The sequence below is a fragment of the Marmota marmota genome, unplaced genomic scaffold (genome assembly GCF_001458135.2).
Source record: "Marmota marmota marmota unplaced genomic scaffold, marMar, whole genome shotgun sequence".
Lineage (NCBI taxonomy): Eukaryota > Metazoa > Chordata > Mammalia > Rodentia > Sciuridae > Marmota > Marmota marmota.
Genome location: NW_026000057.1, coordinates 35568908 through 35592101, shown reverse-complemented (window position 1 = coordinate 35592101; position 23194 = coordinate 35568908). Strand labels below are relative to the sequence as shown.

The window sequence follows — 23194 nt, the reverse complement described above, 5'->3', positions numbered from 1 at the left end:
GGACAAAGAAGAAGCTAGTCCTTCATCCTTTGCTTGGTAAAGTGTTATAACTAATATCACAACATAAAAGCAAAAACCTTGAAAAGCTCTATTCCCTCTGAGAATTGTGCATTAAAAGTGTGGTACAACAACAAAGGAAAATGATAAAAGAAAAGTTATCTATTTAAATCTCAGCTCCAGATAGAAAAGTTTAAAGAATTTGCAGCTGAAAAACTAATACTAAATGATCTTAAAGTTCTAATACTTTGAGAAACCTGATATAACAAATAAATACAAACACTTTTTGTGGGAATTTACCCTTAACTCAAATCGTATAAAATCTTACAATTGAGATAACCCAAAACTGAATAAGACACCAGGAATAAAGTCAAACAAAAACAAAAAAAAACCCAAATAGAATTAAACCACTTTGAAGATCAATTATTATAAAGAATAAATATACAATATAAAATCATAAAAAATGGGAAATTAAAAAATAAACAAGAAAAGGTTATCAAAAACAAATCAGCTGGAGACAGTGGCATACAATATAATTCCAGCTACTTGGGAAGCTGAGACAAGAGGACTGCAAGTTGGAAGTCAGCCTAGGTAGAAACTTAACGAGACTTGTCTCAAGTTAAAAAGGGCTGAGAATGTAGTTCAGTGTTAAAGTGCCCTTGGGTTAAGTCTCCATTATCACAAAAAAAACCAAATATAATTTCAAATAATAATATAATTATTTACCTAAATATCTATCAATAAGAAAAAATTTTTCAAATAATATTTTGAGCAGCTGGGTAAAATGGATTATGGATTATTAGATGATCAATGAATTTTTGTTAAATTTTATTAAGTGCAATAATGGCATTCTGATTATTTGAGATGTCATTGTATTATTAACAAATGTACTAAAATATTACATATTACCTAGGATTTGTTTTAAGATATGCCAGCAAAGAAAAAAAAGGACTAAATGAAAAAAATGTGGAAACTATTAAATCTGAATGATGTATATATAAAATTTTTATAATAAAAATAATATTAAAACAACAGTATAACCAGAATATTAGATACAGACAAAGTGAGAAGTAGAGAACTGGAAGATGGATCTGAAGAGAAGCATTCAGATTATGACAAAAACTTAAAAGGAAAAACAACAACAACCAAAAAAAAAAAAAAACTCACCTTCCTTTGGACTCACTGCTGCAGGAAGACCATTCCAGTCAAGGGTCCAAGTAGGGCAAGGGTGGGGAGAAAACATCACTTCAATGCCATTTTCCTAGAAAAGGAAATAGGCTCTTTCCAAATTAATGAATCAATAAAACCCTGTTATGTTTTTAAAGACCAGATTTCTATTTTCTATACTGGCAAGGAGGAACACTACTAGCAATAATCATTGGATCTTTCACCAAATATTTAGTTATGTAAAAAACTACATGTTGGGGCTTTTTGTTATCATAGTTACTTTCCTATCATTTTTATGTTGAGATAATAAAAAGTAATGATATTTTAAATAATGTGTCATCAGTTATAAATATATGTGTACAGATAAAAATATTTTAATACTTGAGAAACACACATAATTAATAAGCCATCAGAAATCCATCAAATATCATGGAGAAAAGTTATTTGAGGATAAAACTTTATCAAAAAACAATCCACAAGAAAAAACAATCCACACAGAAATTATAAAAAACTAGCTTTGCATTATGTCCATCAAAAGGTCTATTTTTAAATTTATTCTGATTTGTTATACATGATGGCAGAATGCAATTCATTTCATATTAGACATATAGAGCACAATTTTTCAAGACATCGATGGTACACAAAGTATTTTCACACCATTCATGTCTTATACATGTACTTAGGGTAATGATGTCTTACTCATTCCACCATCATTCCTACCCGCTTTCCCCCTCCTTTCCCTCCCTCACTTTTGCTCTATATAAAGTCCCTCCATTCCTTCAATGCTCCCCCGCCAATTCCATTATGAATCAGCATCCTCATATCAAAGAAAACATTGGGCCTTTGGTTTTAGCATTATATTCTCTAACTTCATCCATTTATCTGCAAATGCCATGATTTTATTCTCTTTTAATGCTGAGTAATGTTCCATTGTATATATACCAAAGTTTCCCGATCCATTCATCTACTGAAGGGCATCTATACATGAAAACTGTCCAACATATAAGCTCCATTTTAAAGTACCAAAAAATATCCACCATATCTGTCTTTTATAAGGGACAATAATGCCTCTAGAAAAGGATTCCTCTGGTTTAACTAAATGGATCCCAACATTTTTAAGGAGGACCACTTTTTAAAATATTAAATTTTTATCAGGTTCATTTCTATGTTGGAAGTTGTACATTTATTATTTGATCTAGAGATACTGGCATGACATACACATGGATTTACAGACCCTCCCAATCATATTCTAGGTTCACATCCCACCATTGTTCAAGGTATTTTTACCTCTAGAAAAACCCTACTAAAAGAAAGATTTAAGGCAGACATGGTAGTGAATGCCTATAGATGCAGCACTTGGAAGGCTGAGGCAGAAAGATAGACTGAACCCATGAACTGAGGCCAAGCTGGGGAGCATAATGAGACCCTGTCTCAAAATTCAACAACAAAAAAAGAAGGAAGGAAAAGAAAATTAAGTTCTTAGAATTCAACAGTAACCCCTTTATATCAATTAATTAATGAGATTAATGTCCATTATGAAATTGGCTGTTTGAGTCTCAAAGGAAACAGTATAAAGATCCTTTGTTAAAACTAGAGATATCACTGTAAGTCTAGACATCTAGAGTGCTCATTTGCTTACAGAAATAAAAACACATCTCTCTGACAACTTTCTTCTAAATCCTTAATGTTAGTTACAGTGAACTTGTTATTCCTCATTTTTATCATACAAGTATGTGGAGAAACTACTTATATCCCATAAAATTTACTCTTTCAAAACATACAATTCAATACTTTTTAGAAGATTCACAGTTGTATAGCCATTAACCCTATCTAGTTTTAGAACCTTTTTATCATCCTCCCCAACAGCCTTATACCCACACACTCAAGAGATGAACCAAAGATCCCTCAGCAGTTTAAACCCACCTGATCAAGCACATCAAATTCTGGATATGCCTCGATAACTTTTAAAATCAACTATATATCTACCCAGATATGGTATATAGCCAGGTGGTACACACCTGTAATTCAGTTACTCAGGAGGCTGAGGCAGAGGATTACAAATTTCATGCAAGCCTGTGCAATTTAGTGAGACCCTGTCTCAAAATAAAAAATAAAAGGGGCTGGATATTGCTCAGTTGTAGAACATTCCTAGATTTAATTCCCAGTACTACTAAATAAATAAATAAATAAATAAAACCAGCTATTTAATCACAATTCATTGTTTTATCAGTAGGCTACAGAGTTTGGCTGAAGGGCAACAGACCTGGTGTCACTACTATAAAGTTTTCTTCTTCATTTCTAAATCAGTAAACTTTCTTTTCCCTAGAGAACTCAAAATACTTGCTGAAAAGAAAACTAGGAAAATATAATGAGAATTTTTCCAGCGAAACTCAGAACAAATAAATTATATCAGAAAAATTATATTTTAAAAAATATTCAAGGGGCTGGGGATGTGGCTCAAGCGGTAGCGCGCTTGCCTGGCATGCGTGCGGCCCGGGTTCGATCCTCAGCACCACATACAAACAAAGATGTTGTGTCCGCCGATAACTAAAAAATAAATATTAAAAAATTCTCTCTCTCTCTCTCTCTCCCCCCCCCACCTCTCTTTAAAAAAAAAATATTCAAATAGTCTATTAAAGACAAAACACTTTTTCAGAGCATTTCATATCGTTTCATATCAAAAGATAGGGGAAAAAAAACCCTATTGGTAAAAACTTTATAATTAGTAAAATAATGCCCTAAAGAGAGAAATATATATCATATGTGTTCCTTTTATATGTATAACAAAAGCATTAATAAAACCAAAAAATAAAATAAAAACTCAAACAATTCCAAAATCATAAATTTAGATAAAAACTTGATAAATAAATTGAGAAATTTATCTTTATATTTCTTTAATTTCAAAGTACCATCTCAAAATTAAAAAGACCAAGGCCAATACCTTGCAATAGAAAAACATCTGGTTAAAACAATGTTGAGAGCCACAGCCGAAGGGGCCCCAGCAAACTTCCAGCTGCCGGCTGATGATTGGCTCACAGCGGCCCCAGCAACATCTAGCTGATTGGCTCCTCTGCGGTGATGCTCATTGGGCTGTTTCCCTGCCCTTTCAGACCACGGAGGTGCTCATTGGGGGACTTTTTTTGGCTCCGCCCACGTGACCCAGCCAATCGGCCTCAAGAGCAGGAGGATTGTGGGAGGTGGAAAAAAGCTTGTGTGGGAGAGAGAGGCTTGTGGAAAGCCGGTAGTGGCAGTTGAGGCTCTGAGGGTTTTTCCTGAGAGGCTGTTTTGTTTGGTGTGTGTGGTTCTAAAAATAAAGTTAGTTTCTTTTGATAAGTGGCTCCTGATTGTGCCCAGCCAGACTGCGGCAAACAACACACTTGACCAGATATGATACTACATTGTTCCATGTCCCAAATATTAAAGAAACGTTTTAAGAAATACATTTTAAAATTTATATAAATGGGACTGATTTGGATCTAAAGATACATAATATTAAAAATTTTCAATTTTAGTAAATTTTTAATTTACTGTTTAAATGCAAAAGACTAGCAGAAATATTAATCAGTAAAAAAGTAAAGTAAGATTGCTATAAATAAAATTTATAAGAAAAGTTATGTCAATAAAAGATTAGCAGTCAGGGTAGAATGCACAGCAACAATATCACATGGAATTTTGCAAAGAAAATTTTAACAGTTTAATTACCATTAATTTGGTCATAGTTGGTCTTGGTCCTCCTATAAATAAAGGATCATTTTGCTCCTCCACACCTGGGACCTCAGTTAAATTCAGATGTTGTTCACCTGAAGTAGTCAACAACTCTGGAAAATGGAGAAACTGGATCCCACACTTAGAAGCTGCTGTTTTTACTCCTGGAACTTCCTGAATCCTCTGGTACCAAGCTGCAAGCAGTGGAAATTCTATCAGCTTCTCAGAACATTTCTTGCATATAATTGCCTAGGTAGGAAAAGGATAAGACACATTATTATGTATTTTTGTTTATAGCAGCTGTATTGAGGTTAACTTTCAGATCATAAAATTCACACATTTTAAGGATACAGTTCAAGCAATCCATTTTAGTAAATTGGGTGTTTTTGTGTTTGCTTATCCATTCACTAATTGATGTATACTTGCATATTTCTAGTTCCTGGCTATTACGAACAATGCCACTATACATAGGTGTATACCAGTGTTTATGTAGAAAATTTTTTCACTTCATAAGAATAGATAATTCAGAAACAACTTTCTAGGTTATATAGTAACTGTACATTTAACTTTTAAATAAACCATTGAATTATTCTCCATGGTGGCCATACAATTTTATACTACCACTAGCAATGCACTGAGATTCCAATTTCTTTACATTTTGCCAATTATTGACATTGTGAGTAATTATTATCTTATCCATTCTTGTGGGTATATAGTTGTATCTCACTGTGACTTTCATTTGCATTTCCCTCTGATTAAAGATGCTGAGTTTATTCACCATTTGTATATTTTCTTTGGCGATATCTTATATGTTTTTATCATTCATTTTGCAATGTAAGAATTGGAAATAACTCAATAGTAAGGAAATGAAAAACTCAATTTAAAATGAGCAAAAGTCTGTACAGACAGCTTACTAAAACATATACACAGATGCCAACAAAACATATGAAAAAATGCTAATTTGCATGTCATTAGAGAATTGCATATTAAAACAAGGAGGTATTACCACGTATTTGTTATGGTTTACATATTAAGTGTCTCCCAAAAGCTCATGTGAGACAATGCAAGGAGATTTAGAGGTGAAATGATTGGGTTATGTGAGCTTTAACCCAATCAGTGAATTAGTCCCCTGACAGGTGTTATATAGGTAGGGTGTGGATGGAGGAGATGGGTCCCTGTGGGTGTGCCTTTGGGGTTTATATTTTGTGTTTTGTTGAGTAAAGGTGGGAGTAAAACTGGGGCTTTAAGGAAGTTGTACTTGTTAAAAACATTGCCAATATGTAATACTAGAATAAATAAAAATCTAGAACATTGACTACACCAAATGGTAGTGAGGATATGGAACATTAGAAATTCTCCTTCTATGCTGGGATACAGATTGTAATATACTGTCACGACTTATAAAGACAGTTTGGCAGTTTCTTACAAAATGAAATATACTGTTACTATTCAATCTATCAGTCATGCTCTAGAGTTGAAAAATTATGTTGTCAGCTTATAATAGCTATATTCATAATTCTCAAGAAGATATACCAATGAAAAAATGAGGTATCATCTCAATCTACTTAGAATATTTATCATCAAAAAGACAAAAAATAAAAAATCATAGTGAGAATTCTGAAAAAGGGAAACTCTTACACACTGCTAGTGGGAATGTGAATTAGTACACCTATTATGAAAACCAGTATGGAGATTCCTCAGAAAACTAAAATTAGACCTACCATATGATCTAGCACTTCCACTACTGAGTATATATCCAAAAGAGATGTAATCATTATACAAAAAAGATACTTGCTCCCCCATTTTTATGACAGCACTATTTGCAATAGTCAAAATATGGAATCAATCCAGATGCCCTTCAATGGATGCATAAAGAAAATGTGGAGGCTAGGGTTGTGGCTCAGAGGAAGAGCACTCGCCTAGCATGTGTGAGGCACTGAGTTCGATCCCCAGCACTACATAAAAATTAAATAAAGGTATTGTGTCCACCTACAACTAAAGAATAAATTTAAAAATAAAAGAAAGAAAATGTGATATATTTCCTCAATGGAATAATATTCAGCCACAAAAGAATGAATTCTGTCATTTACAACATGGATGGAAGGTCATTATACTAAGTGAAACAAGACTGCTATGTGTTCTTACTCATTTGTGGAAACTAACAAGTCAACCATGTAGAGGATGGAATGGAATAGAGGCAGGAGGGAGGAAAGATAAAAAGAAGTCACTGAGGGGCAACAAAAGCACAGGGTAATCACTTCTGATTCTTCTTTAGCACAGTAGGGTAATAAATGAAACAACCTATTATATATTTCAAAATGACTAAAAAAGAATAATATATCTAACACATAAAAATGATTAATGGTTGAAGACGGAAATGCTTATAACCCTAATGTGCTTATGACATATTGTACATATATATTGAATTACCATAATGTATCCCATAAATATGTACAAATTAAAAATAATTTTAAGATTTCAAAATGAGATACTTGCTGAGATAAGGACATTAAAGTAAAATAATAAAAAATAAAATTATGTTTAGAAATGGAAAAGGTAACTATAGTAGTCCCTCCATTATGTGTGATTTTTGTTTTCAAAGTTTCAGCTATCCAGTTCAAAAATACTATGTGGAAAATTCCAGAAATAAATAATGCATAAGTTTTAAATGGCATGCCTTTCTGAGTAGCATGATATAATCTCATGCCACCCTATTCACACTTGCTCTGGATGTAAATCACTCCTTTGTTCAGCATATCTACACTGAATGTGTTACCAGTTCATTAGTCACTTAGTAACTTATTTACCAGATCAACTATCACAATATTGCAGTGCCTATGCTCAAAAGTGATTCTTACTTAACAATATCCCCAAAGTACAATAGCTGTGTTCCTGGCAATTTGGATATGCCAACGAAGCCATAAAATGCTTTCTTTCAGTGAAAGTACAAAAGTTCTAGATCTAATAAGGAAAAGAAAACAGTAATGCTCCGGTTGCTAAGACCTAAGGTCAGAAGAAATCACATGAATTGTGAAGGAGGAAAAAGAAATTTGTGCTAATTTTCCTGTTGCACATCAAATTGCAAAAGTTATGGCCGTGATGCATGATAAAGAGCTTAAAGATAGAAAGGCTTTAAATTTACTTATGTGTATATGGGGAAAACAGTATATATAGGATATGGTACTATCCATGGTTACCATCCACTAATGGTCTTGAAGCATATCTCCTGTAGGTAAAGCAGCACAACTATAGCACTATTCAGATGATATTTTTATAAAGCAGTATGTAAATAAGGTTTTAATTCATTTAAGTTAGGAAATGTGAAGTTCTTACTCTTTATCCAAATTAATATTATTTTGGTTTTTTTTGTCATATGCTTTCTCTCTAGCACTACCACCAAATCAATTTCTTCCCTCTTTGAGACCACTGTTTCCATATAAACAGTTAAACCGTCACAAACAGATTATGGCTTATGATTATGAACAAATACATGAGAAAAAGGTCAAGTTATAGAAAATCTCTACAAATATATCTAGAAATTGGTTTGAGGGCAAGAGCCAGAAAAATTAATAAAAAATCACATTAAATGTATTCTTCTATATTTTAACTGGACTTAAAATAAGCAGCAGTTGTTTATAAGGATATAGACTAACTCTCATTGAGTACTGCAAGCACTTAAAACACTGCCTTGCAAATAATAGTAACTCTGTTGAGCAAAGAACAAATAATCAAGGATTAATTTATTTTCTTTAGATAATTCCTTAAGCTAGTGTTTTTCAAATTGTTGTTTATGATCCATTGGGAGGTTGACAAATCAACAACCAATGAATAGTGTTTGTGTTTTCTTAGGTACTTATTTATTTTTGTGATGCTGGGATCAAACCCAGACCTTTGGGTATGCTAAACAAGTGTTCTACCACTGAGCTATATTCCTAGCTTTACTTATGAAATAACTTACTACAAGATGTATACTCTGATATTTTATATTTAATGTTTTTGTAAACACCTTATGGGAATTAGGGACCCGGCTAGTGGTAGAGTGCTTGGCTAGCATGTGGGAGGCCTTGGGTTTGATCCTCACCACCAACAGAAAAAAAAAAGTTATTTTGTAAGTATTTATGAGCATAAGCATATATTAAGGATGTGCATTTATTTGTATACTCAATCACTTCATAAACATATTATTTACTGTGAGTTAAAGTAAAAAAGTTTGAAAAATAATGTCTATATGGCACTCTGGGAGCCAAAAAGTTTATAATTCCAGAATTCTCAATTACCTGGAAATAGATTAGGTGCTAAGAGAATTGAGTTTAATACATGACAAATCAATTAGATCAGAAATGCTTTCTTTTCCTCACCTTTCTTTTACTCATCAGTGACTTATTATTATTTGTTAAATGTATGTGGTATCTTTCTCTCTTTTTGAAAATAAATTCTGATTGGATAACAATAATTCACATTTAAAAGAATGGAGGGGCTGGAGCTATAGCTCAGTGGCAAAGTGCTTGCCAACCATGCAGGAGATCCTGGTTTGATCCCAGTATCCCTCTCCCACACACATAATTGCAGTTTCACTCTGCCTGACTGGTTGCCTAATTTAATCCACATGCCAGGGCACACTTATTAATATTCAGACAATTAGGAGATACTGAAACATATTCAGTAGACTCAAGAAGACATCTTTAAAGAGGTGACACTAATAAAAATGGTGTGAAATGAAAATGTGTTCCTCCACCCTCAAAAAACAAAATCAACAACCAAAAAAATCCCAAAGTTATCAGTTTTCTAAAATCAGAATCATTACAAATATCACAGAGCTCCTTAAAGACAAGAAAATAAATAAAATTTATTGTTAAAACACTTATTGCTGACAAGAGCACAAAATGAAATTCAAAGTGACTTTGTAGATAATTGTATTAAGGAGCAGAAAAAAATGTGCTTGAATAAAAAGAAAACCACAGATGTCACACATCTATATAAAACACCTTCTTTGCATTCTTTTCTAATCATATTAACATATAATATATTGTGTTTATTTTATACCATTTTCCTCACTCATGCCCTACTCTTTTGAAAGCATGATATACACAGCTCAAAACTGTTTAGGAAAAACAGGGTAAACAGGATAAAAACAGTAACCAACCTATTAAATGGAAATATAACCCCAGTTCTCTACTTTTTACTTACAAAAAGATCTAATGGTAGTCCCCAACTTCCTTAATAAGATTCCAATAGTGCAAGAATTAATATCAATAATCAATAAATGGGATGGATTCAAACTAAAAAGCTCTCAGCAAAGAAACAATCAGTGAGGTGAATAGAGAGTCTACAATTTGGGAACAAATTTTTACTACACACATATCAAATAGAGCACTAATCTCTAGGATATGTAAAAAACTCAAAATCTTAACACCAAAAAGCCAAATAACCCAATCAATAAATGGGCCAAGGACCTGAACAGACACTTCTCAGAAGAGGACATACAATCAATCAACAAATATATGAAAAAATGTTCATCATCTCTAGCAACTAGAGAAATGCAAATCAAAACTACTCTAAGATTTCATCTCACTCCAGTCAGAATGGCAGCTATTATGAAGACAAACAACAATACGTGTTGGTGAGGATGTGGGGGAAAAAGGCACACTCATACACTGCTGGTGGGATTACAAATTGGTGCAGCCAATATGGAAAGTAGTATGGAGATTCCTTGGAAAACTGGGAATGGAACCATCATTTGACCCAGCCATCCCACTTCTCGGTCTATACCCAAAAGACTTAAAAATAGCATACTACAGGGACACAGCCACATCAATGTTTATAGCAGCACAATTCACAATAGATAAACTGTGGAACCAAATTAGATGCCCTTCAGTAGATGAATGGATACAAAAAAATGTGGCATATATACACAAAGGAATATTACTCAGCAATAAAAGATAATAAAATCATGGCATTTGCAGGTTAATGGATGGAGTTGGAGAAGATAATGCTAAGTGAAGCTGGCCAATCCTAAAAAATCAAATGCCGAATGCTTTTTCTGATTTAAGGATGCTGATTCATAATATGGCAGTGGGGGGGTGGGCATGAAAGGATTAGATGAACTCTAGTTAGGGCAGAGAGGAAAAGGGGAGGGATAAAAAGGCAGGGGTCATGGAATTAGGAATGATGGTGCAATGAGGTGGACATCATTACCCTAAGTACATGTATGAAGACACAAATGGTGTGACTCTACTTTGTGTACAACCAGAGACATGAAAAACGGTGCTTTATATGTGTAATATGAATTATAATGCATTCTGCTGTCATATATAACAAATTAAAATTTTTTAAAAAATGAAAAATAGAACAAGTGGGTTAAAATTAAAACTCCTAAAGATAGGAGAGGACAAGGTAGGCATATATTTATCACTAAATAAGTGGGATCCATTGTTTTTGCACTATGCCAACAAATAGATCCCCATTTTGTTTCCAACTTTATGTTAATGAAGACATTGAAAGAGGTAATTATTATAGATATTTTTACTCAAAATCAATTTTAAAAGAGGAATGATTTATTTGTGTTTTTTTTTAATAAAGAAGCTTCAAAGTATTAGAAGTTAAAATATATATAATTAAATTAGGTGTTCAAATTACAAAATGATTTCTTAAAGTGGCAACTTCCCTGACTTATAGGAATAAAATAACCTTTCAAGTAGTTCTATCCAAGTCTACCTGTTTAGTAGCAGCAAATAAAAAATAACTACACAATTTTCTGTAGAACAGCAGGATTTTGCCCTAGAGTAGCTATTCATTGCTACTTCTCCCATATGCTTGATATACTACCTCCTGGAGGATTCAACAAATGAATTAAAGGGGGAAGGGCATAAAAAGTTCACTTTAACTTATTTCCTTATAAATTATTTCTAAAACTTCACACAGGAGAGAGTATTGTCAGGCTCTTCCCGTGAAGAAGTGTACTGGGCGCCATTGGGGATTAACTTTGTAAACTAATATCTACTGAACTACTTGGAGGAGGCTCATATACAACACCTCAACCACTGAACCTATCTGTTCTATCTCTTTGTTTTATTTTGTTTAAGGGAACGAGGCAAAAGAACGGAACAAAAGAACTAAATAGAACTAAACAGAAACTTTCCAGTAGAAGAAATACAAAAGGCCAATAAACACATGAAAAAATACTCAATATCTCTAGCATTCAAGGAAATGCAAATCAAAACTACATTAAGACTTCATCTCATTCCAGTCAGAATAGCAATAATTAATAATACAAACAATAAATGCTGATGAGCTTGTGGGGAAAATGGAACAATTGTACATTGTTGGTGGTACTACAGACTGGTACAACCACTCTGGAAAACAATTTGGAGATTTCTTTAAAAACTAAGGATGGAACCACCATATGACCCAGCTATCCCTCTCCTGGGTATTTTCCTAAAAGATCTAAAATTGGCACTTCACAACACAGACACATAAATGCTTATAGCAGCCCAATTCACAATAATTAAATTATGGAGTCAACCCAGATGCCTGTCAATAGATAAATGTATTAAGAAATTGTGATATACACATATATATGAATTAAAGGGTGAGGAACATAAAAAGTGCACTTTAACTTATTTCCTTATAAACTATTCCTAAAACTTCACAGAGGAGAGAGTATTGTCAGGCTCCTCCTGTAAATACACACACACACACACACACACACACACAGAGACAGTGGAGTTCTATTCCACCATTAAAAAGAATGAAATTGTGGCATTTGCTGGTAAATGGATGAAAATGGAGAATAGCATAAGTGAAATTAGCTAAACTCAGAAACTAAAAACAGTCAAATGATTTCTGTCATGTGGAAAATAGAGAAAGAAGGAAAAAAGAGTAAATAAAGAACCTATCAAATACAAATTAATAGATAAGTGAAAGGAAGTCTAGTAGAGTAAAGGAAGGAACAGGGAGGGGTGGAGGAGGGAGGATAGGTGGAAAAAGGGGGATCATGTATAAGTTTGTTGAGGTGAACCCAACTATTATGTAACCATAATGCTCTAATAAAAAAATTAGAGAAAATTAAAAAAATAAAAAAGGAGAAAGAGGCATTTTCCTACCAATTTTGACTTCTGGTAATCCAAATTTTAACTTAGAAAAAATGACTCTGGCTCTTCTGTGTCCTTGACCTTATTCTTGAGGCTAAATATCCTGACCCTGGGTTCAGTTCTATAATTCCAATCCAAACCTAGTACCTTTATTATTGATCATAAACTTGATCATGATTTAATAATCTGGACTATGAATGGAGTCATTCATCTGAATGTGTGCTGACACAAGCACTTTGCTTGGCAATGTAGCCATTCTGAACTAAAATGATAACTACATTACCCAGAGTGACATGAAGGAGGAAAATATAATAGAAACAACATCAAGGCACTGGCAAAGAAATATGAATTCCTGAAGGAAAATGTGCAGATTCAGGAAAAAGGAAAATATTTTGAGAATTAATTCAATATTATATTTCAAAAAAAGAAATTAATCATTCATATATATATATATATATATATATATGGCTAAATGTACACATTTTCCCCTATTTTAACCTGACATGAAAGCAAACTATCACAGTATCAGGTAAATTTACTCAGTAGTCAAGTACATGTCCTATTTGAGAACATCATGTCCATTAGGAATCTTTGGATTAAATTAATACTAAGATAAATTATATTTAAGTGAAACGCAAACCTGCTAAAATGAATATGGCCATCTGGATGAGCTAAAATAATCTTTTGGTAGGTAATTCCTTTTTGTTTTATGGAGTTTAAAATCAAGTACTCAGGTCTCTTCCATTACCTTACTTTCTTTGTAACACTGTTATTTTTTATGAATATTATTTGTTTGTTTACTTGTTTATTTCTATATTCCTCTACTAGAATATTAACTATGTGAAGGCTGGGACCTTTACTTGGCTTGTTTACCATTGTATTCCTAGTGCTAATGAAAGTGCCTGACATATACAATAGACTTCCAATAAATTTTAGAAAGAATGAATAATGTCACTTTGATTCAATTCTTGTGAAATTAAAAACAAACATTGTTATTCATAGAAGTCATAAATATTAAGTATTTCATAATATATGAAATGACTATTTTAATAACTAAAGTTGGTAATAAGAAGGGAGGAGTCAGGCATAAGAGGATCTAGAAATCATATGACTAGGAAAACAAAACATTGTCTTCCCTAGCTCTATGGACGCTGAATACATAAGATATTTGATATTTAAAATGCCTATCAACATTTAAACAGTTCCTGAATCTCTTTTACTTTCATATTGTTTAATTCTGAGATAATTTTGGTTGCCATTGCTGTTTTCCTTCAGTTTTGAAGAAAACAGAAATATTAAATAAGAAAACAACAGTTGATCCATATTACATAAATTTTTAGTGAAGCACCAACCTTCAAATACACAAGTTTTTCATTAGAAGTCTTTTTTGTCAGTTAGTAGAGATATTTGAAGTGTTAGTAACACACAATGAGAATAATATATAATATTATAATATATAATATCTGATTCTTTGGAAGTGGAAAGGGTGAAATGATTCAAAGAAAGAAAAATGCAGCTCTTAAGAACCAACTGGAAATAATCAAAAGGGATAAAGATGGACATTACATACTGCTCAAGGGAATCATACACAAACAAGACATAACAGTCATAAATATGTATGCCCCAAACAATGGTGCAGCTATGTTCATCAAACAAATTCTTCTCAAGTTCAAGAGTCAAATTGATCACAACACAATAATTTTGAGTGACTTTAACACACCTCTCTTACTACTGGTAGATCTTCCAAACAAAAATTGAATAAAGAAACTATAGAACTCAACAATATAATCAATAACTTAGACTTAACTGACATATATAGAATATTTCAACCTGCATCAAGCGGATAACACTTTCTTCTCAGCAGCACATAGATCCTTCTCTAAAATAGATCATATAATATGCCACAAAGCAATTCTTGGCAAATACAAAAAAGTACAGATACTACCATGCATTTTATCAGATCAAAAATGGAATAAAATTAAAAATCAATGACAAAATAAAAAATAACAATTACTCCAACATCTGGAGACTAAACAATATGCTACTGAATTAACAATGGGTTGCAGAAGACATCAAGGAGGAGATTAAAAAATTCTTAGACATGAATGAGAACATAAACACAACATATCAATATCGCTGGGACACTATGAAAGCAGTACTAAGAGGAAAGTTTATTGCATGGAGTTCATTCCTTAAAAGAAGAAAAAATCAACAAACAAATGTCATCACGTTACATCTCAAAGCCCTAGAAAAAGAACAAATCAACAGCAAAAGCAGTAGAAGGCAAGAAATAATCAAAATTAGAGCTGAGATCAATGAAATCGAAACAAAAGAAACAACTGAAACAATTGAAAAAATTAAAAGTTGGTTTTTAGAAAAATAAATAAAATTGACAGACCCTTAGCTACGCCAACGAAGAGAAGGAGAGAGAAAACTCAAATTACCAGAGTAAGTGATGAAAAAGATAATATCACAACAGACATTACAGAAATACAGAAGATAGTTAGAAATTATTTTGAAAACTTATACTCCAATAAAATAGAAGACATTGAAGGCATCTGCCACAGCCTGGCTGGGCACAATTCAGGAGCCACTTGTCAAAAGAAACAAACTTTTTTATTTTTAGAACACACACACCACACCACACAGCTCCTCAGGAAAAACCCTCAGAGCCCAACTGCCACCACCGGCTTCCCACAAGCCTCTCAACCTCCCCCACTCCTCCTGCTCTTGAGGACAATTGGCTGGGTCGCGTGGGTGGAGCCAAAAAATGTCCCCCAGTGAGCAGCTCCGTGGTCTGAAAGGGCGGGGAAACAGCCCAATGAGCATCACCGCAGAGGAGCCAATCAGTTGGCAGCTAGAAGTTTGCTGGGGCCACTGTGAGCCAATCATCAGCTGGCAGCTGGAAGTTTGCTGGCAGCTGGAAGTTTGCTGGGGCCCCTTCGGTTGTGGCTCTCAACAGGCATCAACAAATTTCTTAAGTCATAGGATGTACCCAGATTGAAACAGGAAGATATACACAATTTAAACAGACCAATATCAAATGATGAAATAGAAGACGCCATCAGAAGCCTACAAACCAAGAAAAGCCCAGGACCGGAAGGATACACAGCCGAGTTCTACAAGACCTTTAAAGAAGAACTAATACCAATACTCTTCAATTTATTTCAGGAAATAGAAAAAGAGACAGCACTTCCAAACTCATTCTATGAGGCCAAAATCACCCTGATTCCAAAACCAGACAAAGGCACATCAAAGAAAGAAAACTATCTCAAATGAACATAGATAGCAAAATTCTCAATAAAATTCTGAAAAATCGAATACAAAAAAAAAATCAAAAGATTGTGCACCACGATCAAGTGGGATTCATCCCAAGGATGCAAGGTTGGTTCAACATATGGAAATCAATAAATGTAATTCATCACATCAATAGATTCAAAGATAAGAATCATATGATCATCTCAATAGATGCAGAAAAAGCATTCAACAAAATATAGCATCCTTTCATGTTCAAAACACTAGAAAAACTAGGGATAACGGGAACATATCTCAACATCCTAAAGGCTATCTATGATAAGCCCCAAGCCAACATCATTCTAAATGGAGAAAAATTGAAGGTATTCCCTCTAAAAACTAGAACAAGACAGGGATGCCTATTTCACCACTTAACATAGTTGTTGAAATACTGGCCAGACCAATTAGACAGATGAAAGAAATTAAAGGGATACGTATAGAAAAAGAAGAACTTAAATTAGCACTATTTGCTGATGATATGATTCTATACCTAGAAGACCTAAAAACTCCACCAGAAAACTTCTAGAACCAGTAAATGAATTCAGCAAAGTAGCAGGATATAAAATCAACACCCATAAATCAAAGGCATTTCTGTATATCAGGACAAATCCTCTGAGAGGAAAATGAGGAAAACTACCCCATTTACAATAGCCTAAAAAAAAACAAAAAAAAAACTTGGGAATCAACTTAACGAAAGAGGTGAAAGATTTATACAATGAAAACTACAGAACCCTAAAGAAAGAAATCAAAGAAGACCTTAGAAGATGGAAAGATCTACCTTGCTCTTGGATAGACAGAATTAATATTATCAAAATGACCATACTTCCCAAAGCACTATTCAGATTTAATGCAATTCCTATCAAAATCCCAATGGCATTCCTCATAGAAATAGAAAAAGCAATCATGAAATTCATCTGGAAAAATAAGAGACCCAGAATAGCTAAAGCAATCCTTAGCAGGAAGAGTGAAGCAGGTGGCATCACTATACCAGACCTTAAACTATACTACAGAGCAACAGTAACAAAAACAGCATGGTATTGGCACCAAAACAGACTGATAGACCAATGGTACAGAATGGAGGACACAGAGACTAACCCACAAAATTACAATTATCTTCTATTAGACAAAGTTGCCAAAAACATGCACTGGAGAAAACATAGCCTCTTCAACAAATGGTTCTGGGAAAACTGGAAATCCATATGCAAAAAAATGAAATGAAACCCCTATCTCTCACCATGCACAAAACTCAACTCAAAGTGGATCAAGGACCTAGGAATTAAACCAGAGACTCTGCGTCCAATAGAAGAAAGAATAGGCCCTAATCTTCATCATGTGTGATTAGGCCCCAACTTCCTTAAAAAGATTACTATAGCTCAAGAATTACAACCAAGAATCAATAAATGGGATGGAATCAAACTAAAACGTTTCTTCTCAGCAAAAAAAACAATTTGTGTGGTGAATAGAGAGCCTACATCTTGGGAGCAAATTTTTACCCCTCACACATCAGATAGAGCACTAATCTCTAGGGTATATAAAGAACTCAAAAAGCTAAGCACCAAAAACACCCAAATAACCCAATCAATAAATGGGCCAAGGACCTGAACAGACACTTCTCAGAAGAGGATATATAATCAATCAACAAATATATGAAAAAATGTTCATCATCTCTAGCAATCAGAGAAATGCACATCAAAACTACTCTAAGATATCATTCTCATTCCAGTCAGCTATTATGAAGACAAACAACAGAAAGTGTTGGCAAGGATGTTGGGGAAAAGGTACACTCATACATCGCTGGTGGGACTGCAAATTGGTGCAGCCAATATGGAAAGCACTATGGAGATTCCTTGGAAAACTGGGAATGGAACCACCATTTGACCCAGCTATCCCTCTCCTTAGTCTATACCCAAAAGACTTAAAAACAGCAAACACAGGGACACAGCCATATCAATGTTTATAGCAGCACAATTCACAATAGCTAAACTGTGGAACCAACCTAGATGCCCTTCAGTAGATGATGGATTTAAAAAAATGTGGCATATATACACAATGGGATATTACTCAGCAATAAAAGAGAATAAAATCATGACATCTGCAGGTAAATGGGTGGCGTTGGAGAAAATAATGCTAAGTGAAGTTAGCCAATCCCAAAAAACAAATGCCAAATGTTTTCTCTGATATAAGGAGGCTGATTCATAGTGGGGTAGGGAGGGGGAGCATGGAAGGAATAGAGGAACTCTGGATAGGGCAGAGGGATGGGAGGGGCAAGGAGGGGCAGAGGGTTAGCAAGGATGGTGGAATGTGATGGACAATATTATCCAAAGTACATGTATGAAGACACGAATTTGGTGTGAACATACTTTATATACAACCAGAGATAGGAAAAATTGTGCTGTATATGTGTAATAAGAATTGTAATGCATTCCACTGTCATTTATTTTTTAAAAAAATTTAATAAATTTTTTTTAAAAAAAGAATCAACTAGAAGATTGTAGCAAGCTAGCTTTCCATGTTCATTCTGATATATTTTCACCCTGTTCTTTTTTACTCCAGAGAGGATAAAACATAGGTATAATAAATACAGATACAGATAGATCTCTCTACTAGGAAAGAAAATGTTCCATCCATTTCTCCCACAACATAAAATAGCACTTAATCTTATAGAGAACTAAAAAAATATACAAACAAAGATAAAATCTTTCTGATTTGATAATACCTGGAACAATGAGATTAATATTTTAGGTGATTACTTAATTATAAAATATAGCTGTTAAGATTTTTTTGTTTTTGTTTTTTTATGCAAGACCCCCTAATATTATAAGGTGATTATAACAATTTGAAATTCATGGTAACAATTGCTACCATTATGGTAATTTAAAAGTCATAATATTAATTCATTTTTCTTTTTATTGATTATATTAGAGTGTATGTGAGTTACAACTGTAACAACTACCTAAGATAATCAGCTAATAGGGAAAAGGTTTATTTTGTCTCAATTTGAGATTTCAGATCATGGTTACTTCATCCTCTTAATTTGGGCCTGTGGTGACAGCTTATAACAGCAGGAGCGCATAGTAGAAGAGGCCTATTAACCTCATAGCAATCAGGAAGTAAATAGAGACCAAAAGGGGCAGTGTTCCAACACTTTAAAGGGCGTGCCCCTAGTAATGTAACTTCCTTCCATTAAGCTCCACATTCCTAAAGTTTCCACCCTTGGGAAAACCTGGGGAAGCCTTCAACACACATGAGCCTTTTGGGGACTGTCAAGATCCAAATTACAACAAAGAGTTCTTATTATCTCCATTTTAAAGATAAAAAGAAATGGAGACAGATATTAACAATTTGCTCAGAACATAATGATTTAATAGAATTGGAATTCAAACTAAGCAGATTCATAGATTGAAACTCAAAGAAACATAAACACTTTAGATAAAATCTTACCAAAAAATGATGGATACAGGGCATAAGCACAATATCTGCCAAAGTGAAGTAAAGCCCTTCTGCAAATACATGTTCCAGAGGTGGAAGGTCAGAGGCTTTTGCTTTCCTTATGTGAGAAGGCTCCCTGTTGGTAGTAACTGGTTCCTCCTGCACTCTGAGCTTGGAGAATGCCATGTTCAATTCCAGACTCTTGGATGAAGAGTCCAACTCTTCAGACATTTCCTGTGTTTGGACCTTGTTCTTTGCTTTTCCCTTAGCAAGGGCAGGCTTATCTCCAGCAGTCCTCTGTTGTTTTAGCTTCTGCCTGCGGAGTTTGTCATCATTGTGCACTCTAACAGGTTCACTAAGCTTCTTCTCCAGCTGTAGTACTTCCATAGGTATAGTTGGGAGTTGGTCAGAAGACTCTCTGAGAAAATTCTCAATAGCCAATGGGATGGTGAGTTCACATAGCCTGGTCCACTGACTAACCTATAAAACAAAATAAGAAATGAAAGGATTCTTCATTCTCAATATAACTTGAACAAAAATAACTCTTATTGAGAAATAACACTGGTTTAGATCATTTAAGTCTTGGTGCAAATCATCCCTGGGCTACGTTTTATGCTTTATGGAGATATTAGTACAGTGCTTCAGACATGAAAAACATTAAACAATGAAGGTTTTGCAAGGCTGTGTCCTCTTACTGAATAAGCATTACTTCCCAAACTTTTAAAAATACATCTCCCCACACAAAAAACAAAAACAAAAACAAAAGCACATGACTTCCAAAGCACTAAAAATTCTCTAAGTAGGCTCTGGGGACGTGGCTCAGCAATAGACTTTGCCTGATACAGCAAAACAGAAAAATAAATAAAATTAAATTAAAATAAAATACATAATCCTCAATCTAACTGAAATAAAGAATAAAAACAAGTTATTCTCTTAAAAATGTCTTCAAGCTTCATAAATTAAATCCAAATTCTTATTTTTCAATACTTCAGTGTAATACTGACATACATGAAGGACTACTTTATTTCATTGGTTCTCTGGGTTTATAAATAAATTTTATTCCTAACTGAAAGTGAAAATAAATGGTCAAGTGAATATGTTATTATCATTGTGTAGTTTTAAATAACAAGAGACCTTATACTTACTTCAGCGCAGGCTTTCAAACAAGTCTTTTTAAAACCCAGAAGTTCCAAAATTTCCTTCCTTGAAGGGTCTGCTTCATATGATTTCTGGATAATGTGTCTTAGTACAACAGCAAGTCCTGCTCTACAAAAATTGTCTGGTCGTTCTACCACCGCAGGTAAACAGCAATTCTGGACTATTGGTGGGAGCTCCTCCTTTGAGATAACCTGAATTTCAACATCCTGGGACAACACATCTCTAAGTAGTTCAATATCTGTACTTTCTCTGGTGAGGACTAAGTAAACTTTAAATATTTTGCAGTCACAGTATGATAACAAGAATAAAGTCACAGCTGTATGAAGAGGAAAGATGCATCCTTCTGTTTGGTGAGAAAAGTCCAGGTATAGATATTCTTCTGTAAGACTTTTCTTAATGCCTTTCATTTTCTTCATTCATTGGGCCACCTAAAGCATAAATTGAAGTAATTATAGGCCTTGAATAGAATATAATTCAGAAGCTAAAATTAAAAAATGAATGTTTTAAATCCTGTTCTGAAAATCAGTAAGACTTTGTGATGTTACATGAATGTGTCTCTCAAGACTGAAATGTCTTCCAGAACTTTCCCCCAACTTGTGAAATAAACTAGTCTCAGGAGGCAGTTTTTACACCAACTTCTTTTAAAATGAGCATACTATAGTGCTTTTTAATAGAATATTCTTAATTTCTCTTTTTCTTTACACCCCCATAACTAATTTATTAGCAGCTCTATCCTCCAAGTATATTTAGGATCTAATTATTTCACAGCATTTCCATTGCTTCCACTGTGACCCCAGTCATTACCACCTCTTTTATGAATTACAACAAATGCTTTCTATCTTTGCTTTACATCTTACCTCCCCTCTAGTCTATTGTCAAAACAGCAGCCAAAGTGATTGTTTAAAATGAAGTAATGCCATTACTCAGTTCAAACCCTCCAATGTCTTCCAAGTTTACCGGTAGAAGAGCCAAAGTTCCTACAGTGGTCTAAAAGATCTCCTTTCATGTGTTCTTTGTTCATCTTATCAACTTTCCTCATTGCTACTGCTCCAACCAAAGTAAATTGTTATTTCCTACAAAAACTCTGGGAGCATCTCCTACTTTGGGGCCTTTGCATTTGTTGTTTCCAGAATCTAGAACACTCCCTTAAGGTATTTCTCAAAGGCACTGCTTAGGGAAACCTTCCCTGGCTACTCTCTTTGATATTGTAAATCCTAATCCTATTCTCCCTGAAAACAGAAAATTTCTATGCTTTAATTTTCTCCATAGCACTTATCACAATTATAGCATACTGTTTGTTTGGTGTCTCCTAACTAGAATAATCCATGAGAGTAGATATTTTGTTTTGTTAACCACTATGCCTGAAGCAGGGAATACTATATATTTATATATAATAAAGAAGTATTTTTGAATAAATGCATGGATAAGTACATACATAGGGTGTTTTAAAGATGCATACACACACACTTGAGGTCAAATTATTCCTTTAAGAGTTCTGTCAATTATCAAGACTTCTTGAGTCATAAATTTTCTGGATCCAGCATCTTCCATGTTCTAATACATAAATAGTGATTCCAAAACTGACACTAGATGGTGCTCTTTAAAACCATTGGCTACACAAGTATGTAAAAGGAAAATGGCATGTAGAAGGAAAAAAATTGTTTTGTTTTAAAGCCTTAAAAAGTACACATGCAACTTTATCATTTAAGTGCATTTGAAATGTTAGTGTACCCTTAATTTTAGAAAACCTTCAAATTTTCGTTTAATACTCTATATTCCTCTGGATTTTTGTTATTGTTGTTCATCAAAAGCATGAGTCATCACTGTTTAATTAATTTTCTTGGTTCAACTATATTTTTTCTTCTATGAAAGCATTTATAATCCATTATAGCAAAGAAATGTAGTGAAGTACCCACTTATAAAACTTTTTGGTAACATGAATACTGTTATTTTGTTGTTGTTGTTGTTGAAACATAGAGATCTGTACCATGGTTACTTTATTAAAGGATTATCTGAAAAGCTGGGCACAATGGTACATGCCTATAGTTCCAGGAACTCTGAAGATTTAGGTAGGAGGATTACAAGTTCCAGGCTACCCTCCAGCAACTTAGAAGCTCAGCAACTTAGTGAGATCCTGTCTCAAAATGAAAAATTAAAAGGACTATGATGTTGTTCAGTGGGTAAGTATTCCTGCCTGGTTTAAATCCACAGAACCACCTCCACCCCCCCCCCACAAAAAAAAAAGGAAGAAAGAAAGAAAAAACAGATTATTTAAGAACAACCATTTTTTAACCCGTGGAAACCACAATCCTCCCTAAGATTGATTTTTTTTTTTTTTTTTTTTTTTTTTTTTT

The 23194-nt window shown here is 33.8% G+C and overlaps 1 protein-coding gene across 2 annotated transcripts in view; it reads right to left on the bottom strand.

Annotated features, from left to right (window-relative positions):
* Positions 1 to 23194, bottom strand: part of Gstcd (glutathione S-transferase C-terminal domain containing) — a 188169-nt gene that overhangs the window by 157721 nt on the left and 7254 nt on the right. Inside the window, exons 2-5 of one of the 2 annotated variants that reach the window (XM_048813685.1) lie at positions 20828 to 21268; positions 19695 to 20162; positions 4867 to 5118; positions 1165 to 1258 (exon numbers count right to left, since the gene is read on the bottom strand). In XM_048813685.1, coding sequence (XP_048669642.1) covers positions 1165 to 1258; positions 4867 to 5118; positions 19695 to 20162; positions 20828 to 21256 — 1243 coding nt within the window. In that variant the 5' untranslated portion in view covers positions 21257 to 21268. The remainder of the gene's footprint in view (positions 1 to 1164; positions 1259 to 4866; positions 5119 to 19694; positions 20163 to 20827; positions 21269 to 23194) is intronic. The other variant, XM_015484615.2, reaches the window with a different exon arrangement.